The 18,633-nt window shown below is 32.6% G+C and overlaps 1 protein-coding gene across 1 annotated transcript in view; it reads right to left on the bottom strand.

Annotated features, from left to right (window-relative positions):
• LOC129219766 (serine-rich adhesin for platelets-like) overlaps positions 1 to 18,633 on the bottom strand; it is a 67,229-nt gene that overhangs the window by 12,804 nt on the left and 35,792 nt on the right. Inside the window, exon 5 of the mRNA XM_054854066.1 lies at positions 6,352 to 7,734. Coding sequence (XP_054710041.1) covers positions 6,352 to 7,734 — 1,383 coding nt within the window. The remainder of the gene's footprint in view (positions 1 to 6,351; positions 7,735 to 18,633) is intronic.

Here is an 18,633-nt window from a genome sequence, read left to right as displayed (position 1 = left end):
AAAAAATTCCAAATTTCCAAGTCCTGATGCTGTAATGCACCCTTACACTAGAACACCTTCACCGTCCTGATTAACTAATCCAACTAAGTTCCTAAGATTAAATTCCTCATTTTTTCTTCTATTTACAATTATACAACAATTTAACCCAAAGTGTTGAATTTATTTTCATCTATAAGTAAGAAGTTGTTCCAAAACGTTTTGAGCTTATTTATCATTGATATTACGACGGAAAGCGTAAGCTTACTGTTTTTCGCACGAACAAGAAAATTTCTGCGGGATGAGGTCCCATTTAATCCAGCTAATCAGAGAACTTGACGAACAATTTTAGGTGAAAATTAAACGTAAAATGTTTCATTCAATTCTGCAGAAACTTTTTTAGCACTCAAATGTGTATTTTTCATAATTTTTTTAACTGTAAACCTCCGATCACGCATTGTTAACTTTGCCAGTTGACCTTTTCTTACCTTGTTTTCGATCTGATTCCTTTCTTTAAAGCATTTTATCAAGCACTTTACTATAGAATGGAATAAATTAACTAACTTAGAGACATTTCAAATGAATTTACCGCTACTGTGGGGAAAAAATTCAACTTTCGAATGGTGTTGAATGGTTCTTTTCGAATACCAGCCATTTTAAAGTAATAAGCAAAGTATTAAGGAATAAATACACAAAACATTAAAGCCAAATGACCTTTAAGAGTCAACACAATGCAAAAATAATAAAAAAACGACATGTGATAACTTTAATCATGAATTTATTCGAAAATATTTCAGTGTACGATGATTTTTGTGGCGTATCCTTTCTCAGTCTCTTCGTTTTTTGACAAATTTCAAAAATAAAATCTGGCAATATTTTGAAAAAAACTACTGGGTTTTATTCAGAATGGCATAGGAATGGTGTGAAAAAAAATTGGACTTCATATTCGAATTCAGTTTTGTGTTATTCTGGTTTTACTATAAAATTTCAAGGTGTACGAACACTTTTGGGAGTCACTGTATAATGCGTAATTAAATTTCACCAGGAATTTAGTTTTAAAAACTATTATATGGACAAGGAGGTCTATACTACTATTCCAATAAGTTCAAAATTCATCACATGTTTGTCGGTGGTTCTTGTTAAAACATAATTGGTACTTGGTAACTCGGCCGAGTCGTGAAAGGCCGAGTATTCGGTAACTCGGTACTCGGCCGAGTAGTGAAAAGCCGAGTACTCGGTACTCGGCCAAAGTGCTACTCGGTACGTCTCTAGTTTTAAGCAATGTAATTGGACTTTTGATGTCACACGTCCTAACACGAAATGTTCATTTTCTTGTTCCCCCCCCCCCTGATTTCCCTCTTCCAGACTTAGCATCTTATCTATGTAAAAATTCTTTGTAAGCAGTCGTTTCAGATTGGAATAAGATTATTGGCATTTTTCAGACTGTCAATTTCACATTAGGAAACTTTTGTGTAGATGCATTTTAAATTGCTATTGGGTTAATTTATTTAGGCTGAAGGTCATTATTGTTTAGAATGTGCTCGGTCAGCAGAGATATTAATTTGAGAAAACCTGAAAAAGTACTGATTTCAATATTATTGAATGATTGCACATGTCAGAATAACACACTAAGTATTCTTAGTTAGAAATACATAAATCATAGACATTTGATTCTTGTTCTGAGAAAATATTAGATATTAATGAAACTGTTTTCTTTTTGAATTAAAATGATTTTTAATAACTTGTTAAGGAATATCAAAGACTGTTCTATTAATTTAATTGTGAGCAATACTAATGATAAATCGAGCTTCTTCCTTACCCATAAAAGTTCCAGCGATCGTCTTAAATTAAAAATTTGAAAAACACCCGAATGAGTCACAAATGTAGAGTCAAGAGGGAAAATTGAAAATTCTTTAAAAAGCTATTAATATACTATTAAAAATCAATTACAAGTATTTTATTTGTTAACAAATAGAAACTGGCAACAGATAAAATTTTTTTAAATAATTGCTTTTAACTTTCTTGGCCAAGAATGAATTCGGTTACCAATCGCTTGAATAAAGGCTTAGCTGTATTCAAAATCTGCTTAAAAAAAGCGTTATAATTCGAATTCTATATAACATGGGAGTTCCAAACACATTCTATCAGATACAGGAAAAAATTCTTTATTTTGGTACAAAATTTTAAAAATGTTTTCACTGCAAAAATCACGAAAAAGCTTTTAGAGGTTTTTAACTAATATCTTCGTTAGTTAATGTCAACGGAAGACGCAACCTAGCTAAGAACAAATCAACTCTCTTTTCAAACAATTTTTTTTTCCAAATCGGTCCATCTGTTTAGGCACTAGAGTGCCACAGACAGACCACACAGACACGTCAAACTTATATTCCCCTTCCTTTGAGTGTCGAGGGTTAAAAATATAAAAGTATGAAATAATTTATTGTCACATATTTATTAAAATTCCAATTCTATTAATATAAATACTGGATAAATTATCAGGTCTTTTTGTATTGTTTCTATCAACTTATTTATAGAGTTTTTGTTTTAATTTGTTTACTTCATTTGAATATCCTTCCAAGATTTACTTTTGATATTCTCGAACAGATAATTATTACCAATTAATAAAGCACTTGTTATATTGTCATGAAATTGTTCCGTCATAAAATAGTATAATTAACTCTACAAAATACCCGATTTAATTCAGAAGGTGTTGAATTTCTATTTATATTTTATAGTTATTGGTTCTAATACAATGTACTTTTTGCTGTAATTTTCAATACACAATCACAGCCAATGTTTTATGTTTAAAAGTACACCTCAAAAACTTAATTCTTAATTGGTAGCCAACGGCTAACTAAAACTGGACAAAATGGTAGCCAAACTTATGTGGGGCGAAAAAATACCCTGGGAATCATTAACTCCCTTCCTTTCTCCTCCCCCATACTTGCCAACTTTTGAAAATGGGCATAAGTAAACCATGCTATATGGGCATCATCCGTAAACCATGCACACCATCTCTTGCAATTAAAAATGTGGTTAAATTTAATTAAAAATGCATACTACTAAGAATAATGTAAAATTATGAGCCAAAAGTTTTAATTAGCTAATACATTTGACATCTAAATTAATTGACTCAACCACCAAAATTTTAAGTAAAATTTAAAATAATGAAAAAAAAAAAAAAAAAGAAAACCTTAATTTAAGAGACTCACAACATTTCCCGACTATTGCATAATTTTGCTACTTAAATTCCCTTAACTTCAATATTCTATTGCCATCTGAAACGTCTTTAATCAACTTTTACAAAAAATGAATACTCTAGTATGCACTCAATGCAACTGGTTTGAAATTCCTAAGAGGGCATAGCAAAATGACAATCATGCAAGTCCTCTGTTATGGAATATGAGACATAAGAAAAGTTTAAAATAATAGTAAGCACAAAATTAGAGATAACCACGCTATCCAGTAAAAGCCAGTAATTATCCGTGCAGTAAAATTATGAAGGGAGTAAGAGCAATGAAATTATCTCGAATTGTTACAGCAAAGGGAAACAGAATGGGTTAATGCAAACAAAATGTAGTTGCAAACGGAATGAACGGTTCAAATGGTTATTATAAACCTACAGAAAACAGTAACAAACCATAATGGGAAAAGTTTACAGAGGCAGATGTGATCGGATTTCGAAATGCATAATAAAAGATTGAACTAACGCAAGTTAAACGTAGGCAAGTATGCTTTCCTATCCGATAGCTGAATATTTACGTGTGTGTGTGGAAAAGAGGAGAATACCTCCTCCCTCCTCAACTTTTAAGTATACAAAGGAATTTGGGAAAAAGTCATGTGTCAAGATTATAGGCCGGGAAAGGAGTTAAGTATAAACGAATGGTAGCCACATTGGCGATTTTAACGATAATAATGATCCTCAAAACGTGAAAATTGTTTGTACTTCGCGAGTGACTGGTTCACACACACAACTGCGAGTTTTGAACTCTACCAAAGATGTCATGGTCTCTGAAGGAGCAAGGGTTATTTTAATTATTTGGCTATTCAATCAACTGTTGTGGGCTATCATTTATATTTCTGTTAATTCTTTGTGCCATTTAGCACTTCTTACAGACCTACAGTTTTCAATTCTCAATCCTGTATGACATTTAGCAGGATTAATCCCAAAGGATTGAGGGCAAAATTCTGCAAAGATTTTCTAACTTTTTCTGCTCATAAAACAGGTATTTTCACGAGCATCCTCTGAAGTACCTTCCTCCTACATCTGCAAAAAAAAAACTTTGTGTTGACTTGTTGTGAAGAAAAACTTGTGATGAAAGGTGGCTTTACCATTTAAGAAAAAAAGAATACTTTACGGAGAATGAATTGATATTCTCATTTGGGGTTTCAGTTTTCATAGGTTCAGCAATAGAAAACATCACTAAAATATGAAACTCAGAAATTGCACTTCAGAAAAAATTGAGGAAGTGTATCATAGATTTCAAAGCAGTAAGTAAAGTAAGAAATAACAACCTCAAAAAGCAAATTGCGATTTATGCTTTTTGGCATTGATATTTCTTACTTTACTTCTCAGCACAAAGGTATTTATTCATCCCATTGGAGTAGTCTGAATGCGATGTTGGAATGAATGCTTCTGCAAGCTTAAGGAATGCACTCAAAACCTATAACTTACTAAACGTGCACAATATTTTTCTCCAAAGAAGAAAGCAATGAAAAACCTAATATTATGTATGCTCTCTAACCTGTAGAAAATGCCTGCCAATATCTTGATCACCATGAAGTTGAAATTATAAATATGAGTGGTACCTTGAAAATTATGTTCGACAAATTAGCTGAGCAATCGAGTAATCTGCATCAGTCAACATGACTCTAAAAGAGGCGACAGAAACTTGGATGAAACACAAGATGGCTCTTATGACACAGTAAGTTAAGCTGCTGAAGTTCATGGATGTCACTTTAGTGCAGGGTCGGCATTTCAGCATTTCATTCCGGGGGGGGGGGGGGGGGTCAAAAATTTTAAATATGAATTACCTTAGTATGGATCAAAACACATTTGGCTCACAGTAAGTAATGAAATTGGGGGAGATTGCATAGTTAAAGAGCCCCCAAAGAAGATATCGTTGATGTGAGATTTTTTTTCAAAAATAGTACGTATTTTTAAAGAGTATTTATGAAAGCATACTATGCATTGAGCAGCTGAAACGTGTTTCTAGCTGAAGAAAGTGATGAACACTCATTAAATAGACATACTTAAAATATGAGCGTAACAATCAATATAAAATACCAAGGCATTTTCTTGTGATAATCATGTAGCTACACCACTGCACGGGCCTCTCATAACCATCGTTACACAGAGCACACAAGAACGAGATATTTACCCTATATAAGGAAATTACGTTTTTAGTTAAAATTAACCATGATTCTTGAGTTTTTTTCTGTTCTGAAAAGGCCGGTACAGGCTTGATGAATTTCTAATACGTAATTTAAAAAACGGAAAACACTTGCTCATGTCTAAAAATGTGTCAAGTTTCATCAACAATTATGGAGAACCAGCAAGATTGGTTTTCTTGAACACTGATTTACGATTTACACAAATTGAATTTGCCTATTTTTTATCATTCCTCTCAAAAAATTTGGGGGTGCAATAGTCTCTTGTCGACCCTCCTATTTGCCGCCCCTGCTTTAGTGCAAGAGGTAAAATTTGTGAAGTTATCCAAAAAAATTTCCTGCGACTGTGACTAATTTCAAATCTATCAGTGTTCACCCTCTGCAATAATGAATCATATGCACTGATACGATGACCAATGTTAATAAAGCAAAAAGGGTATTCTCAATGCAAGTTAAATTGGATACAGCAATATACAAATCAAATAATAATCATTCTTGAAATACACCGCCAGCTCAGTCATTTCCAGCCGAGGACTGCAATTTCGTGCTTATTAGCACTCATCAGCCCGGCATAGGAAAGTGACTGAGCTGGAGATGGAAAACCTCTTATGAAAGCCAAGAGGGCCAAACAAACTGGCAGCTAATGTGGAATTAGCATTATTGTTCGAAATTTGCAGTTTTTCATAAAAAACCAAACATAATTCACGCAAGAAAAGAAAAATCTATTTTAGAAGGTGAAGAAGTTTATGGGGATCTTTTGGTAAATGCCCATCTTAGTAAAACCAATTGCCATAGCACATCAGAATAATATCAGAAGTTCATACTTCTGCTGTGGCATCTCAAATGGATGTTTTAAGGCAGTAGTGTAACTAGAATTTATTCATTACTGAGGTTGATCATAAATCTGTCCTAAAATGCAACAATTGAATGAGGTAAGTATACAAAATGCAAAAGCAAAGTAAAACAAAAAACATCTTCACTTACCACTAACTGCAGGCACTTCAGTAACAACTTCAGGTACAGGTGGGCAGTCACTATTGATTATTCCAGTTTGAACGTTAACAGGTGGAGGCAAATGATTTTGAATTTCAGGAGCAAATGCATCCGATTTTGGAATAGGTGGCATAGTTGGGGACTCAATAGGCGGAGGCCCAGGTGTACTGGTAGGTATTTCAGAGAGCATACACCTTTTCCTTTCTTCACTAATAGGATCCAAACTGGATTCCTCACACGCAGCAATTGAGGAACTCAAAGCTGAACTTTCTTTCGTGTTTGAAGGCGCTTCTTGCACAACAGTACTGGCATGATTAAGCAATTTAACTTTATCAGAATCACAAGGCAAAGTTAATACTGAACAATTTTCAGAATGATTAGAAACTTTCATTATATTTGCTGTTCTTTTATTTGGAGAAACCCTGCCTTCACTAGTTGTAGTTTCATTGGTGTCTGAATTGCATGTTGATAGAAACGTGCCACCACTAGATGAAACGGGTGAAGGTGAAGAATTAATTTCAACTGCACATCCTGTTTTGGCCAACACATTTGGCACAACTGGTGAGGTTTGCAGAGAAGGCACTTCAATCACGAGAGGCTGGATTGGTAAATTTTCAACATTGATTATCTGCGCATCTGGAGATTTTTTCGTTTCAACATCACACAAACTTTTGTCAGCGGCGTCGATATCTTTTGTCTCTTTTTTAGGTACAGGTGTTGAACACGAGGACAAATCACAAGAATCTAAATTATTAGAAAATGCCTTTTTACATTTATTGTCTTCTGAACATATATCTTTAGGAGTCATTTTATCTGAAATTTCACTTTTTACACTTGCAGACTGTTCTGTTTGAAGTTTTTCACTTGTATTGGCAGTAACATTTTTATTTACATCAACTAGATTTTGTACTTCAGTTACACATACACTTTTATCGTGCAGTGATTCAGATTTAACACATAAGTCCCTTTGTACATTTTTACTATTTACATTTTCATCTACATTGTTTGTTACATTATTTAACGAATAAGTATTGCACTGATGGTTAGATTGAAGGTTCTGGCAATCTGTAGAGCTAGACACGCTTTCTACAGAATCAGCCGCTATCCTGTCAGATAGAGAATGTTTATTTGCATCCGTGGAATCACTTACTTGCATTTGAACACTTGAATCTGAGGCAGTTTCATTTGCATTGCAAGTATGCGAAAACGTTGAGTGAGAACTCAGAGGCACAGTGGACACTACATTTAAACTACTGGCAGATTGTGAATGAGTCTGGTCACCAGGACAATAAGTATTCTGTACATTACTTTTATCAACAGGTGCATTTGGTGAATGAGGTAGATAATTATTTTGCATAGGTGATTTCATAGAACCTGAAAATAAAAAGGTAGATGTGATGATAAATTAAGAGCATGCAAATTTAAAACAATCAATTCACATCCAAAATAAAATTAAGTAGGGAAAAATATAACTCAATTAAAACAAATTACAATAATAATATAAACTGTCTAGAAGTTGCCAACAGGTAGCTGCATCAAGTGCTGTACATTGTTAGAACTGCCTATAACACTATAATTATGGTTGTAATAAGAGGTTTAAATTATGCACACAGTTCTTGCCATATGCTATTTATGCCAGCAGAAAAATTCATCAAATTGCATTCTTTGCATAAAAGCAACTGTCATTTCTCGCATGGTTATTCCAAAGTAAGACGGAACTTATGTGTAATTGAATTTCAAAAAACAGGGCTTTAATCATTAGTGATAATATTCCAAAACATTTTTTAATGACTAGCATTTCCAACCTCACGGACAAAATGAGGTGAAATTTCGTAAAATCAAATTAATTACCTGATAGTGAGGGCCACTCTAAAAGGGATATTTTCAGTACAGTAGATAAGATTAATTTAAGGAACTTTATTAGTACTAATTTTGAAAATTTTCTTAAAATACAGGGTCTCTGGGAAAGATTTTTACCATCCTGAACTTGGAATAACAAAAATACTAGCAGGTGAAATAAATGCATTTTGCTGCAAAAGAATGAAAAACTTCCATGTTAGTTTCAGGAGTTTTACCTGTTAAATCCTGTTATTAATTGCCTGAAATTTGAAAGGTGCCAGTTGTGGGACAATTGAGAAAAAAAAAAAAAAGAAAAGAAAATGGTGACTGACTGCACAGGAGAAAACGCAAGGTAGATTATGGTTTGGGAAAAATTACTGAGTGAAAGAGGTAAGCTTACGAAGAAATTCCTGCCAGATAAAGCAGTGTCAGAAATATTTAAATTTAGGCGTCATGATGACCCCCCTAGTATAAGTTTCCAGGGGTCAAAATGAACAATCTGGGTGCCATTTATAATCAATAAAATACATACATCAAAACACAAAAACTCTTTATTAACTATAATATATTGCTAGTAGCATATTTATTAAGTCTGTAAAATTAAATTACACAAAAGAAAAAGATTGGACAAATTGGTTGCATTTCAAAATTGTCTTTACAAATTTATTCTTTGTCAATCACACACCTTCAGCATGATGAGTCACGAAAGAAAAGCATAGATGAGATCAAAAACTTAGGAGTCAAAAAGGCATCAAAACCTTTGGCACCTAGGTTCCTAAATCTAGGCGGCAAATCAAAATTTCTGGTCGCAAGTGCGACTAGAGATCTCATTTCTAACACTGCTATAAAAACTCACCAAATGTCACACAATGGAAATTGCACTGCATGTAGCCTTTGACAAAAAGTTTAAAACATCAAATTTCACAAGAGAACAAGTTGTAATAATTAGTTATTTCACAGATCACACAAGATTTACTCACAAATATCTCTTTTGCTGTGAACCTCCTCCAATATGCAACACATGCAATGTCAATCAGACAAGAGTTGCATACCCTTTCAGATTGTCCAAATTTCAATCATGTTTGTTCCAAATCCTTTAAAGGGTATCTGCTACACTTTGAGTTTTGAAATCCATCTTTCCACCAGGGTTGTAGTTTTAACAGGACAAAATCTATTTTGGCCATGCCACTGGCATAAACCGGTTAAAACTGGCCAAAACTGAATTTAACCAACATAGAGCTGGAAAAAACTGTATTGTATAAAAGCACACTAATAAGTGCACACATATAGTTTGTATGCATAATATTGCTCATGTTAATGCATGATTGAAAGAAATAGGATGTGTATTTATGATAATTGAAATAAAACTTGATCGAAACTGATTTATTCATTTTAAGGCAAGTATTCTAATATTAGCATTGAAAATTGCTCACAACAAAGACAAAAGACAGTCACTTATTAGGAGTACTAAACAGCCTGCAATAGAAACTAATAGCTATTCTATTAATAGCTATTTAATTCTCATATTTCATAAAAAAGCAAGAATTTTACAAAGTAATGACAAAACGTTTTGCTCAAGAAGTCACACATATGTTTGTGATTTCCTACGCAACAAAATTTTGCTTATTACCCTTTTAAATTATTATTTTTGTGAAATTTGATTTTGGTAACCATTATTTTCCTTGAAATTAGCCACAGGTGCAAGTTTGGTCATGTGTTCAAGAAGGAAATTTTTTAAAATTTTTAATTGAAAAGTCAGTGGGCAAGGACTCTTCACTTTTGGAAGTGAGGGGGGCAGTTGCCCTTCGTGTACGAGTCATCTATAGCACCCCCCCCCACCCAATTCATAAAAATTCAATAAGATCAACAACATTAGCAATTCCTCATAAAAGATAAATAGTACTCATTCTTGAACTAAAGACACAGTAGGGGAAGATTGTGTACCTTTGGCTGCTATCTCTGTCATTTGGAAAGGGAAATTTGTGTGAACATGGGAAATTGAAATGCATGTTATGTCAACACTGCTCCTGTGTTTTGGTCGCCCAATCGGTCGTCATTTCAGTTTTCAGTAGTGAAATGAGAAACAAGTGGTAGGAAGTAAATTTTTCTTGCTCTATCACCTGTGTTTTTTACTTAGGGGTAATTTTTAAAACTTTAGTGCTAGATTATTTTGACATTTTGAAAAATGCTCTTCATGATGTGCTATTGAGTCATCCGTTTTGTTAACAACATTTTTTTTTTTTAAACTATTTTGAAAGTCACTTTTGTGTACCTTGGTTATACATTTTGCTTGTACCTCGGGCACCCAAAACAGGTGGGTAAGTGGGTGTCCAAGGTACAATCAAAGGTATAAGTGGGAAAAGAGACGAGGAAGACTGGGGAATTGAGAATCTTATTGATATGCCTGAAAAAATGATTTGATGAAAGCTTCACAAGCCAGAAAATGCTGATTGAAGAAGGAATAAAAAGACCAAGTAGTGAAGCAAAAGCTTGAAGTGACAAGAAAAGATCAAAGAAAAGGATTGAAGAGGAAAGTGCAAAAGAATAAAATTATAAGTGGAGTTCGTCTAGTGAACACGATGATAGCCACATGGATGACTATTTTACGGAATAAATAGCAGATCAGGAAACACAAGCTCAGGACGAATGGATCTAGGAAGAGTGGGATTTTACCAATCCAGCAGAAAGTATTGGCAAATGGGTTTCAGTATCTTTCTTGACCACAAACATGCCCAAATTTACCATGGGCCACTAGCTTGAAGCTAACCAGAACAACCAGACGACTGTGAAGTTTTTATATGTCCTTTGATTAAAGACGTTTGTAGAAAGGGAGCTGCAGATGTTATAAAATTATTACCCCAACCTTTTATCCACAGGCGAGGTGAGATCCAATTAAACATTTTTTTTTGATGGGATGAATGTTTATTAGCTGCAATACGAGATAAAATCACAAAAGTGATTCATTGGTTCATTGCTCAAGGTGCAATCAAAGGTACCAATTGTACACCCTTGATTGTACCTTGGGCAGATAATCACTTTTTTGAAAAAAAATTACCAAAAATAACCTAATCAAAATTTCAAAAATAAATAGAAACCTAATAAACAGGAGAACCCGTAGAATTAAAAACCATTTGTTTTACATTGCATCAACATGTTCAAAATTAGCATAAAAAAAAAAAAAAAAAAAAACTGCCCATTGTACAAGATTTTCCCCTACATTTTTTTTAAGGATAAAAATTAGAAATTGTTGTTTAGGAACACCAGAAGAATATGTGCCCAATAAACATAATTTGTACATTTACGAAAAGAAAGAAAAAGGAGCTATGGAAGAAAATGTGAAAGAAAAGTTAACTTTACTAGGGGCTCTTTCATGCAGAGCCTCAAGAGGGCAAAAAAACTGTAGAGTGACTGTGTATGAGATATAAGGGTGGTCCCTTATATTTCCTAAACACATTTCAAGGCCCATTCTAGAAGCTTTTAGAAATTGAAGCTCCAAAAACTTGACTTTAGCCGACCTCTGATGATGTTAGCTGGAGGAGTTTTCGGAGGTTCTCCCTCGGAAAAGTGAAGCAAAAATGTAAGACGATCATGAAAGTTGCTGCTGAGAGAAGGGGAGATGCTCTTGCGCAAAAATTTTGAAGTTGCCACTTTCAATATGCAACTAGTCGACCCATGCAGAACTAAACACTCTGCTTCAAATCGTCTCAAGTGGCATTTTACTCTTTAAAAATTTCAAAGAAATTACGAAGAAGAATTGAAAAAAGTTAACGAATTTAGGTAAAAGCAATAAATAAAAAAAAATAAATAAATAAAAAATAAATACATAAACACACAAAAGGAGCCATGTAATCTGAAGACCAAAGCAACAAAACCTCGTATAAATACAACTTTGTAATAATTTGATCATCGCTCACTTTTTGGTTGCAGGTATTTTCAATGCAAACATAAATATCATTAAAAGTGTGACAGAGTGACTCGTGAAAAAGCAGTAATTGTGCTTGTGAAAAAAATGGGCTGCGGCAAATAGAATCCTGCCTATGTGAGCCTCTGACGGAAAAAAAAGAGAGATTTATTGGCACGGATTCGAACTGGCACCATTCTGATTATCAGCACGACACTCCAACCAACTGGAGCAATTGCGCCTTCGTTCTCGATTGCTATTCATTGAAGCAATGTGAAATAAAAAACAGCAAAAAAGCTTTTTGCCAAAAAAAAAAAAAGACCATGCATCTATGTTTTGTCAATAGCCAGTATGATACGCTTAAAAACTATTCGTAAAACATAGAATGAGATTAAGGAATGAGGAAGATCTCGCTTAGCAATTGAAAAACATTATAAAGAAATAATAAATTAGATTGAAAATAAGTGTGTTCTTTTGAAAATTTATACAATATCCCACAGCAGGTTACTTTAACCGTTACGGCTTGAATGCCAGCACATGTTTTTCTTTTAATTGAACACTTAAAATTCAAAACGAAAACCAGCTGAACTGAGTTCAATTTTTAAGTGTACTTTTTCGAACATAGACAAATGCATTTTTTTTTTCCGCCGAAAGCAAAGAAGCAGAGAATGATTTTTTACTTTTGAAGTTGATAATAATTTTAATGTATTGCATCGTATTCAAAGAAATAGTTAAAGGTTTACCGATTGAAACTCGTAATTTCACTGTGGCGTAGTATTTTTTTTTTTTTTTATGTGCTAACAGCAAAATCTACATTTCATCTTACAAATTAAAAAATTTTACTGTACAAAAAAAAATTCCCTTAAGGTTTGAATTTTTTAATATAATACTTTTTTATGTTTATATTGTGCTTAGTTATCTGAACGGGGTTAAAGCTTTAAAGAAAAGAAAGAACACCATTCGATTAATAGACTATTTATCTGAATAATAACTGTAGCCTGCATAAAGGAGTCTATATGCCAAGGAACATTTCCCTGTCATTTATTTTATGGCCGAACGTGTGTTATCTGTTGTATGTTATGAGTACATGTAATGCTTAATATTAACCTAAATTAGCCATAATGGCGGACCCGAAGTTTAGCTAATTTATAGCCGAGCGCTCTACGAAAAAAACATCAATTTAACCGAACAACTAAGTCTAAAGCTTTATTATTATTTAAAAAAAAAAAAAAACAGGTTAATTGTGAAATTTTCTTGCTGAAAGCGACGCAAAAAATTGGAAAATTGTATTAGAATTTTGCTTAAAAAAAATCTGCATAAGAAATACAGGCTGCATCAAGGTTTTGCAAGAGCAAGGGACGTTTCCAAAAAGTTGATGTTTAGACTATAAGTCTATTTTTCGTCATTAGCCGGCCTAATAAACTTTAAAATAAGGGGGGAATTTCTTCAAGAAATAAGAAAGATCTCGCATACCAACAAAAATAATCCGCAGAAATAATATATAAGATAAGATATTGAAGAGAAGTGTTTTTATTTTTTAAAATTCATACATTTTGTTATCGCAGGCAGCTTGAACCATTATGGCTTAGATGGCAACACGTGTTCATCATTTAACTGAACGGTTAAAAATACGAAGTCAAGTTGAACTAAGTTCGATTTTTAAGCGTGTAGCTTTTCGAATGCAGTAAAAATGTGACTGGTTATTTGTTTTTTACCGAAAGAAGGAAAAAAAATGATATTTCACCCATCAAGTTGTTAGTAATTTTAATGTTTTAGCTCATATTCTTACATATATTCATAAGTTAACTAAATAAAAAACGTAATTTCAATTTGGGGTAACAATTTTTTTTATTTGTACAAAGGGTTAAAAACTGCCATTAGAGGAATTTACATTTTAGTGTCCGATTTGTTTTCCGGAAAAAAAATATATTCCATTGTAGTTGGAGATCTGAAACCTGTCACTTATATTTTCGCTTACATCATGCTTTAGAGTTTTCTGATGGGAACAAAAACTAAAAAAAAACCCTTACAATGAAGAATCAATTTAGCTACAGGTAGTGATGTGGATCGGGTAAACACCCAGTGGGTAGGTAAATATTTTTTGGGTATTTACCCAAGGCCTGGGTAAATACCCAAAAACTGGGTATTTTACAAAAAAATGCAAAAAGTGAATGGGGAATTTTTTTTAAAATCTAAATATGAAATAATTGGTAAAACCGATACATACATATGTATAACACAGTTTATAATAATTTTTATTGAAAGATTTGATGAAATTATGAAAGAAACTTATCGTGAACCAAAGAAACTTTCTTTTCAATGTCATAATTGGAGAAGTATAAGTAATTCAATGATGAACTTCAGGATTTCAAAACCATAATCTAGGTTAGTCATATCCAAAAGGAAAGAAAAAAAAGGAAGCATGAGGGATGTTTAGAAGAATAAGCTGAGACGTTATTAAGACTTTGATCTTATTTATTCAGGGTGGCGACAGGAACAGCGAAAAAAAGTTCCCTGACTTTTCCCTGATTTCCCTGATTAAGCTCACTGAATTTCCCTGATTTACGTTACCATGGATAATGGTTTTCTTCCTTTACCGTACCTGAAAACCATTGCATATTAAATAAAATGCAGTGTTTAAAACATTATAAGCTGTTAATTAAAAAAATATATTTTGAAAATAAGCTTCTTTTTCTTAGTAAAAATAGTATATTAAATTATCTACTAAGAAATATTATAGGAAATCTAAAACAATGCTTTACTTCCAGTATCCTGTTAACATAGGAATTCTAAGAAATTATTAAAACCACTCGTAAAGAAACATCTAATCATCATAAAACTAAAAATGTTTATTTGGAACTAATTTTGAACTGAATTTTCAAGCAGCATAATTGTTGCTGTGAGAATAACAAGTAATTGTGAAAGTATAGAAGTAATGTAGTTTTACTTACATAAATAATGGACATACTTATGTAAAACAAATTGGAACCTTTAAACAACCAGTCATATTGAGCTATTCTCTAAACAAGAACTTAGGTTTTAACGAAGGAATACAGAATTTTAACTATTAAAAAATAGTAAAAATATTTACTTATGTACACAACTCAATTTCAAATGATTTCATTATTAGTCGAAAAAATATCTTTTTTAACAAACATTGAAATGTAAAAAAAAAAAAAAAACAATAATTAATTTCAAAATTTATAGTATATAACTTGGTTTTAAAATAAAAGGATTTTAAAGTCTAAAAAAAAATTATATAAAAAATTTAAACCCTTCGTATAATCTAAAGCGACAGCGAATAATAAGATGGCAAAAACAAAGTTGATTTTCATTTAACATTCAATTTTAGCAATTAAATCGAAAACGCCAAGTAAAATACCTTTTAAGCTCTTAACAGTATCAATTACAAAAAAAAAAAATCTTGAAATCGTGATTACAGTACGCTAGCTACTTCAAGACAATGAGTAAAGGCAATGGAACAAAGTCTTTAATGGCAACTTCCTCTTAGCCTGCGGAAAATGAATAGGAAAAAAGGGTATTTAATTTTGCAAAGCAAAAAAAAAAAAAAAAAATTCTTCATTTGATCAATTTTCCCTGAATTTTTATTATTTTTTCGAAATTCCCTGATATTTCCCTGATTTTTCCCTGATCAATAAAGTTCCCTGACTTTTCCCTGATCTCCCTGATCTGTCGCCACCCTGTTATTTATTTTATTGCTGTTGAAGTGATAATGTGGCAAATATAGAATCAATTTTCACATTAATATGCAAAAAAAAAAAAAAAATTCAAAATATTGTTTTCTGTTTCCTTGCTCATTTGCATTTGCTCCTCGGTACTTCATGAGAAAAATGTGTTCAAACTATTTTTAATACACGCAAGAAGTAATGCAGGGTGGGAAGGTTAATATTTTTTTGGGTATTTATCCAAAGGCAGGGTAAATTACGTAGTAATTGCGCATTTTGCAAAAAAAAAAAAAAAAAAAAAGGTGATATCAAAAAGTGATGATTTTCTTTTTTAAAAAACATAAACCGTAAAACATCTTCAAACACATTTTACTGAAAAAGGAATGATCACATATTTTTATGCTAACATTTTTGTTGTACTACATTTATTTTTAGTATTAAATTATTTTGCTCTTTAAATTAAAGCATATCAGCTGCAACGTCTCTATTTTTTCTCACAATCAATACATATGCTTGAAATACAATATGAAGTGAAAGTCAAAATATCAAAATGAATTAAGCGAACTAAGGACTGATAAATTATCTGCAGAATACACCTCAACACTTGAACTAGGTTTGGAGGAAATTTCTACATGTAGGATATAGGTAAATAAATATTAATAAAAAATTGAGCGGCATTTCGTTACATTTTGATGTCATGCAGGGACATATTACTGGGTAATAAAAGACTAGGACCTTAAAAAATTGATGTTTGCTTTTTTGTAACTAGTTAAGCTTTTAACTTTTTGTAGAATGGCTTTTTATATCTGAAATTTGGCTATCAACATTGATTAGGTATATCCAACACATTTAATGCGAATATCGTATTAGATTGCTAAGTTGTGTCACACAATAATTCTTTGAATATGTGATCAAAATACAATTTTTGGGCAAAAATTTATTGTTTTGTATATGGTTAGTTATATATATATACATAGTGGAATACATACAGAAAAGTATTTTAGTTGAATATAAATTTTTGAAATAAATACCCAGGTATATACCCAATTTGGATATTTACCCTGGGTATTTACCCCTGAAAATAAATACCCAGGTACTTTACATCACTAGCTACAGGTTGCATCAAGTTTTCATTACTGCAAGGAAAGTTTCCATCACATTTATTTTATTACCTCACTTGTGTTATTTATTGTTTTCAAGTGTTCATGTAATATTTATCTAATTGTTTGATGCAGATCGTCCGGGCCGGACCCGAACACTCGTTCTTCTGGTTACCATTCGAACGCTCTGCCGATCAAGCTCTTCAGCTCTGTCGGTCACACAGTGCAGTGCACAATTTATAAATTTAACCAAAAACCTCAATCCGGTGCTTTAAAACAGGTCTTTTTGACAGAAAAAAACAATTTTTAGACCGTGGGTCTATTTTTCGTCATTAGACTTTACGATAAGCTTAAAATAAGGGATAAATCAAAGAAATCAATCAAGAATTGAGGAAGATCTCATGTAGAAACAAAAAACAGGCAACAGAAATAATATATCAAGATTCTTTCAGACGATCTTTGGTAATATTTGTGGGAGGAGTTCTCTCTCTTTTCAAATTGCAATAGATAATGCATTGCAACTTATTTGAAAAATGTTTCAAAATAGTTATTTCCCCATTGAGATATAAAATGCTGCCCCCTTCTTGAAAAAGAGGGATCATGCGGGACAAAAAAAAGTTGTCCCTGATCCCTCCCAGGGGGACTAGGTAGAAATATCAAGGCGACCAAGAAAATGTGTCATATATGCACTAATTATGCTCTTTTTTTACTTAAAAAAAATTTTTTTTTTTTGGCATGAAGGATTTTTTTTAGCTCTATATTCTAATTTTCTACAAAAAACTAATTTAGTATCTTACTTTAAAAGAAAATATTTCTTCGAAATAATCATTGCAAATTTCAGCCCCTCTTGGTGTTGCCCCCCTGGTGAGAGCCACTCTTGCAAACCCCTACGCACGCCACTGCCCCCTCCCCTACCTATATAGATGACAAATGACAGTCTTTTCAGCTGTTTCCAACTCTCTTCCCTCTTAAGTCATCCAAAGATAGCCAAAAACAGAGTTCTTAAAATTTCAGAAACTTCTGAAGCTTCTTCCCAAGTTCACTAAATTTGCAACTCCAGTTTTATGAATTGTTAAAGGAGCTAATCAACCCTAATCCTTTCCACCTTTACATCACCTAAGACAGCCTAAAGTTTAAGAGTTTAATTTATAAAATTTTTTGAGAGGCAGCCCCTTCTTAAATCCTCTAAAGATTGCCTAAAACAGAGTTCTGAATACTTCAGCTTTGAAAATTTTCAAGATGGTCGGGAAGATGGAACTCACGAACCCCACCCCCTACGTTTACTATAGATGGTCTAAAACTGCACTTTTAAGACTCCAGTTTTGGAATTTCACCTAAAAAGAGCTCCCGCCTTTTCCCCTTGACATTATCAAAGACAGCCTAAAAGTTTTAAGACTTCAGCTAGAAACATTTGTGAAAATATTTTTTTCCAACAACAGCACTGGTTATAATTATAGAGGCATCACGAAATAAGCAGTTTTGCACACTAAGAACATTTTCTTTTTATGTTTCTCCTTATTTGATTTCAAATTATGTTCATTCTCTTAGTTGTAATGTACAAAACAAAAAAATATTGTCATGACAAATCGCTGTTTGGTACATATAGACTTGTTAACAGTAAACAGCAGATTTTACATTTCATGACATGATACAGCATTTAAAGCAGGTACATGTATAATTCATTTTATAAATGTTTAATTAATCAAAAAGCAATCTTAATATTTAATTTAAAATAATTTTCAGAAAT

Source organism: Uloborus diversus, chromosome 1, assembly GCF_026930045.1.
Source record: "Uloborus diversus isolate 005 chromosome 1, Udiv.v.3.1, whole genome shotgun sequence".
Classification (NCBI taxonomy): domain Eukaryota; kingdom Metazoa; phylum Arthropoda; class Arachnida; order Araneae; family Uloboridae; genus Uloborus; species Uloborus diversus.
This window is presented reverse-complemented; position numbering and strand designations above follow the sequence as displayed.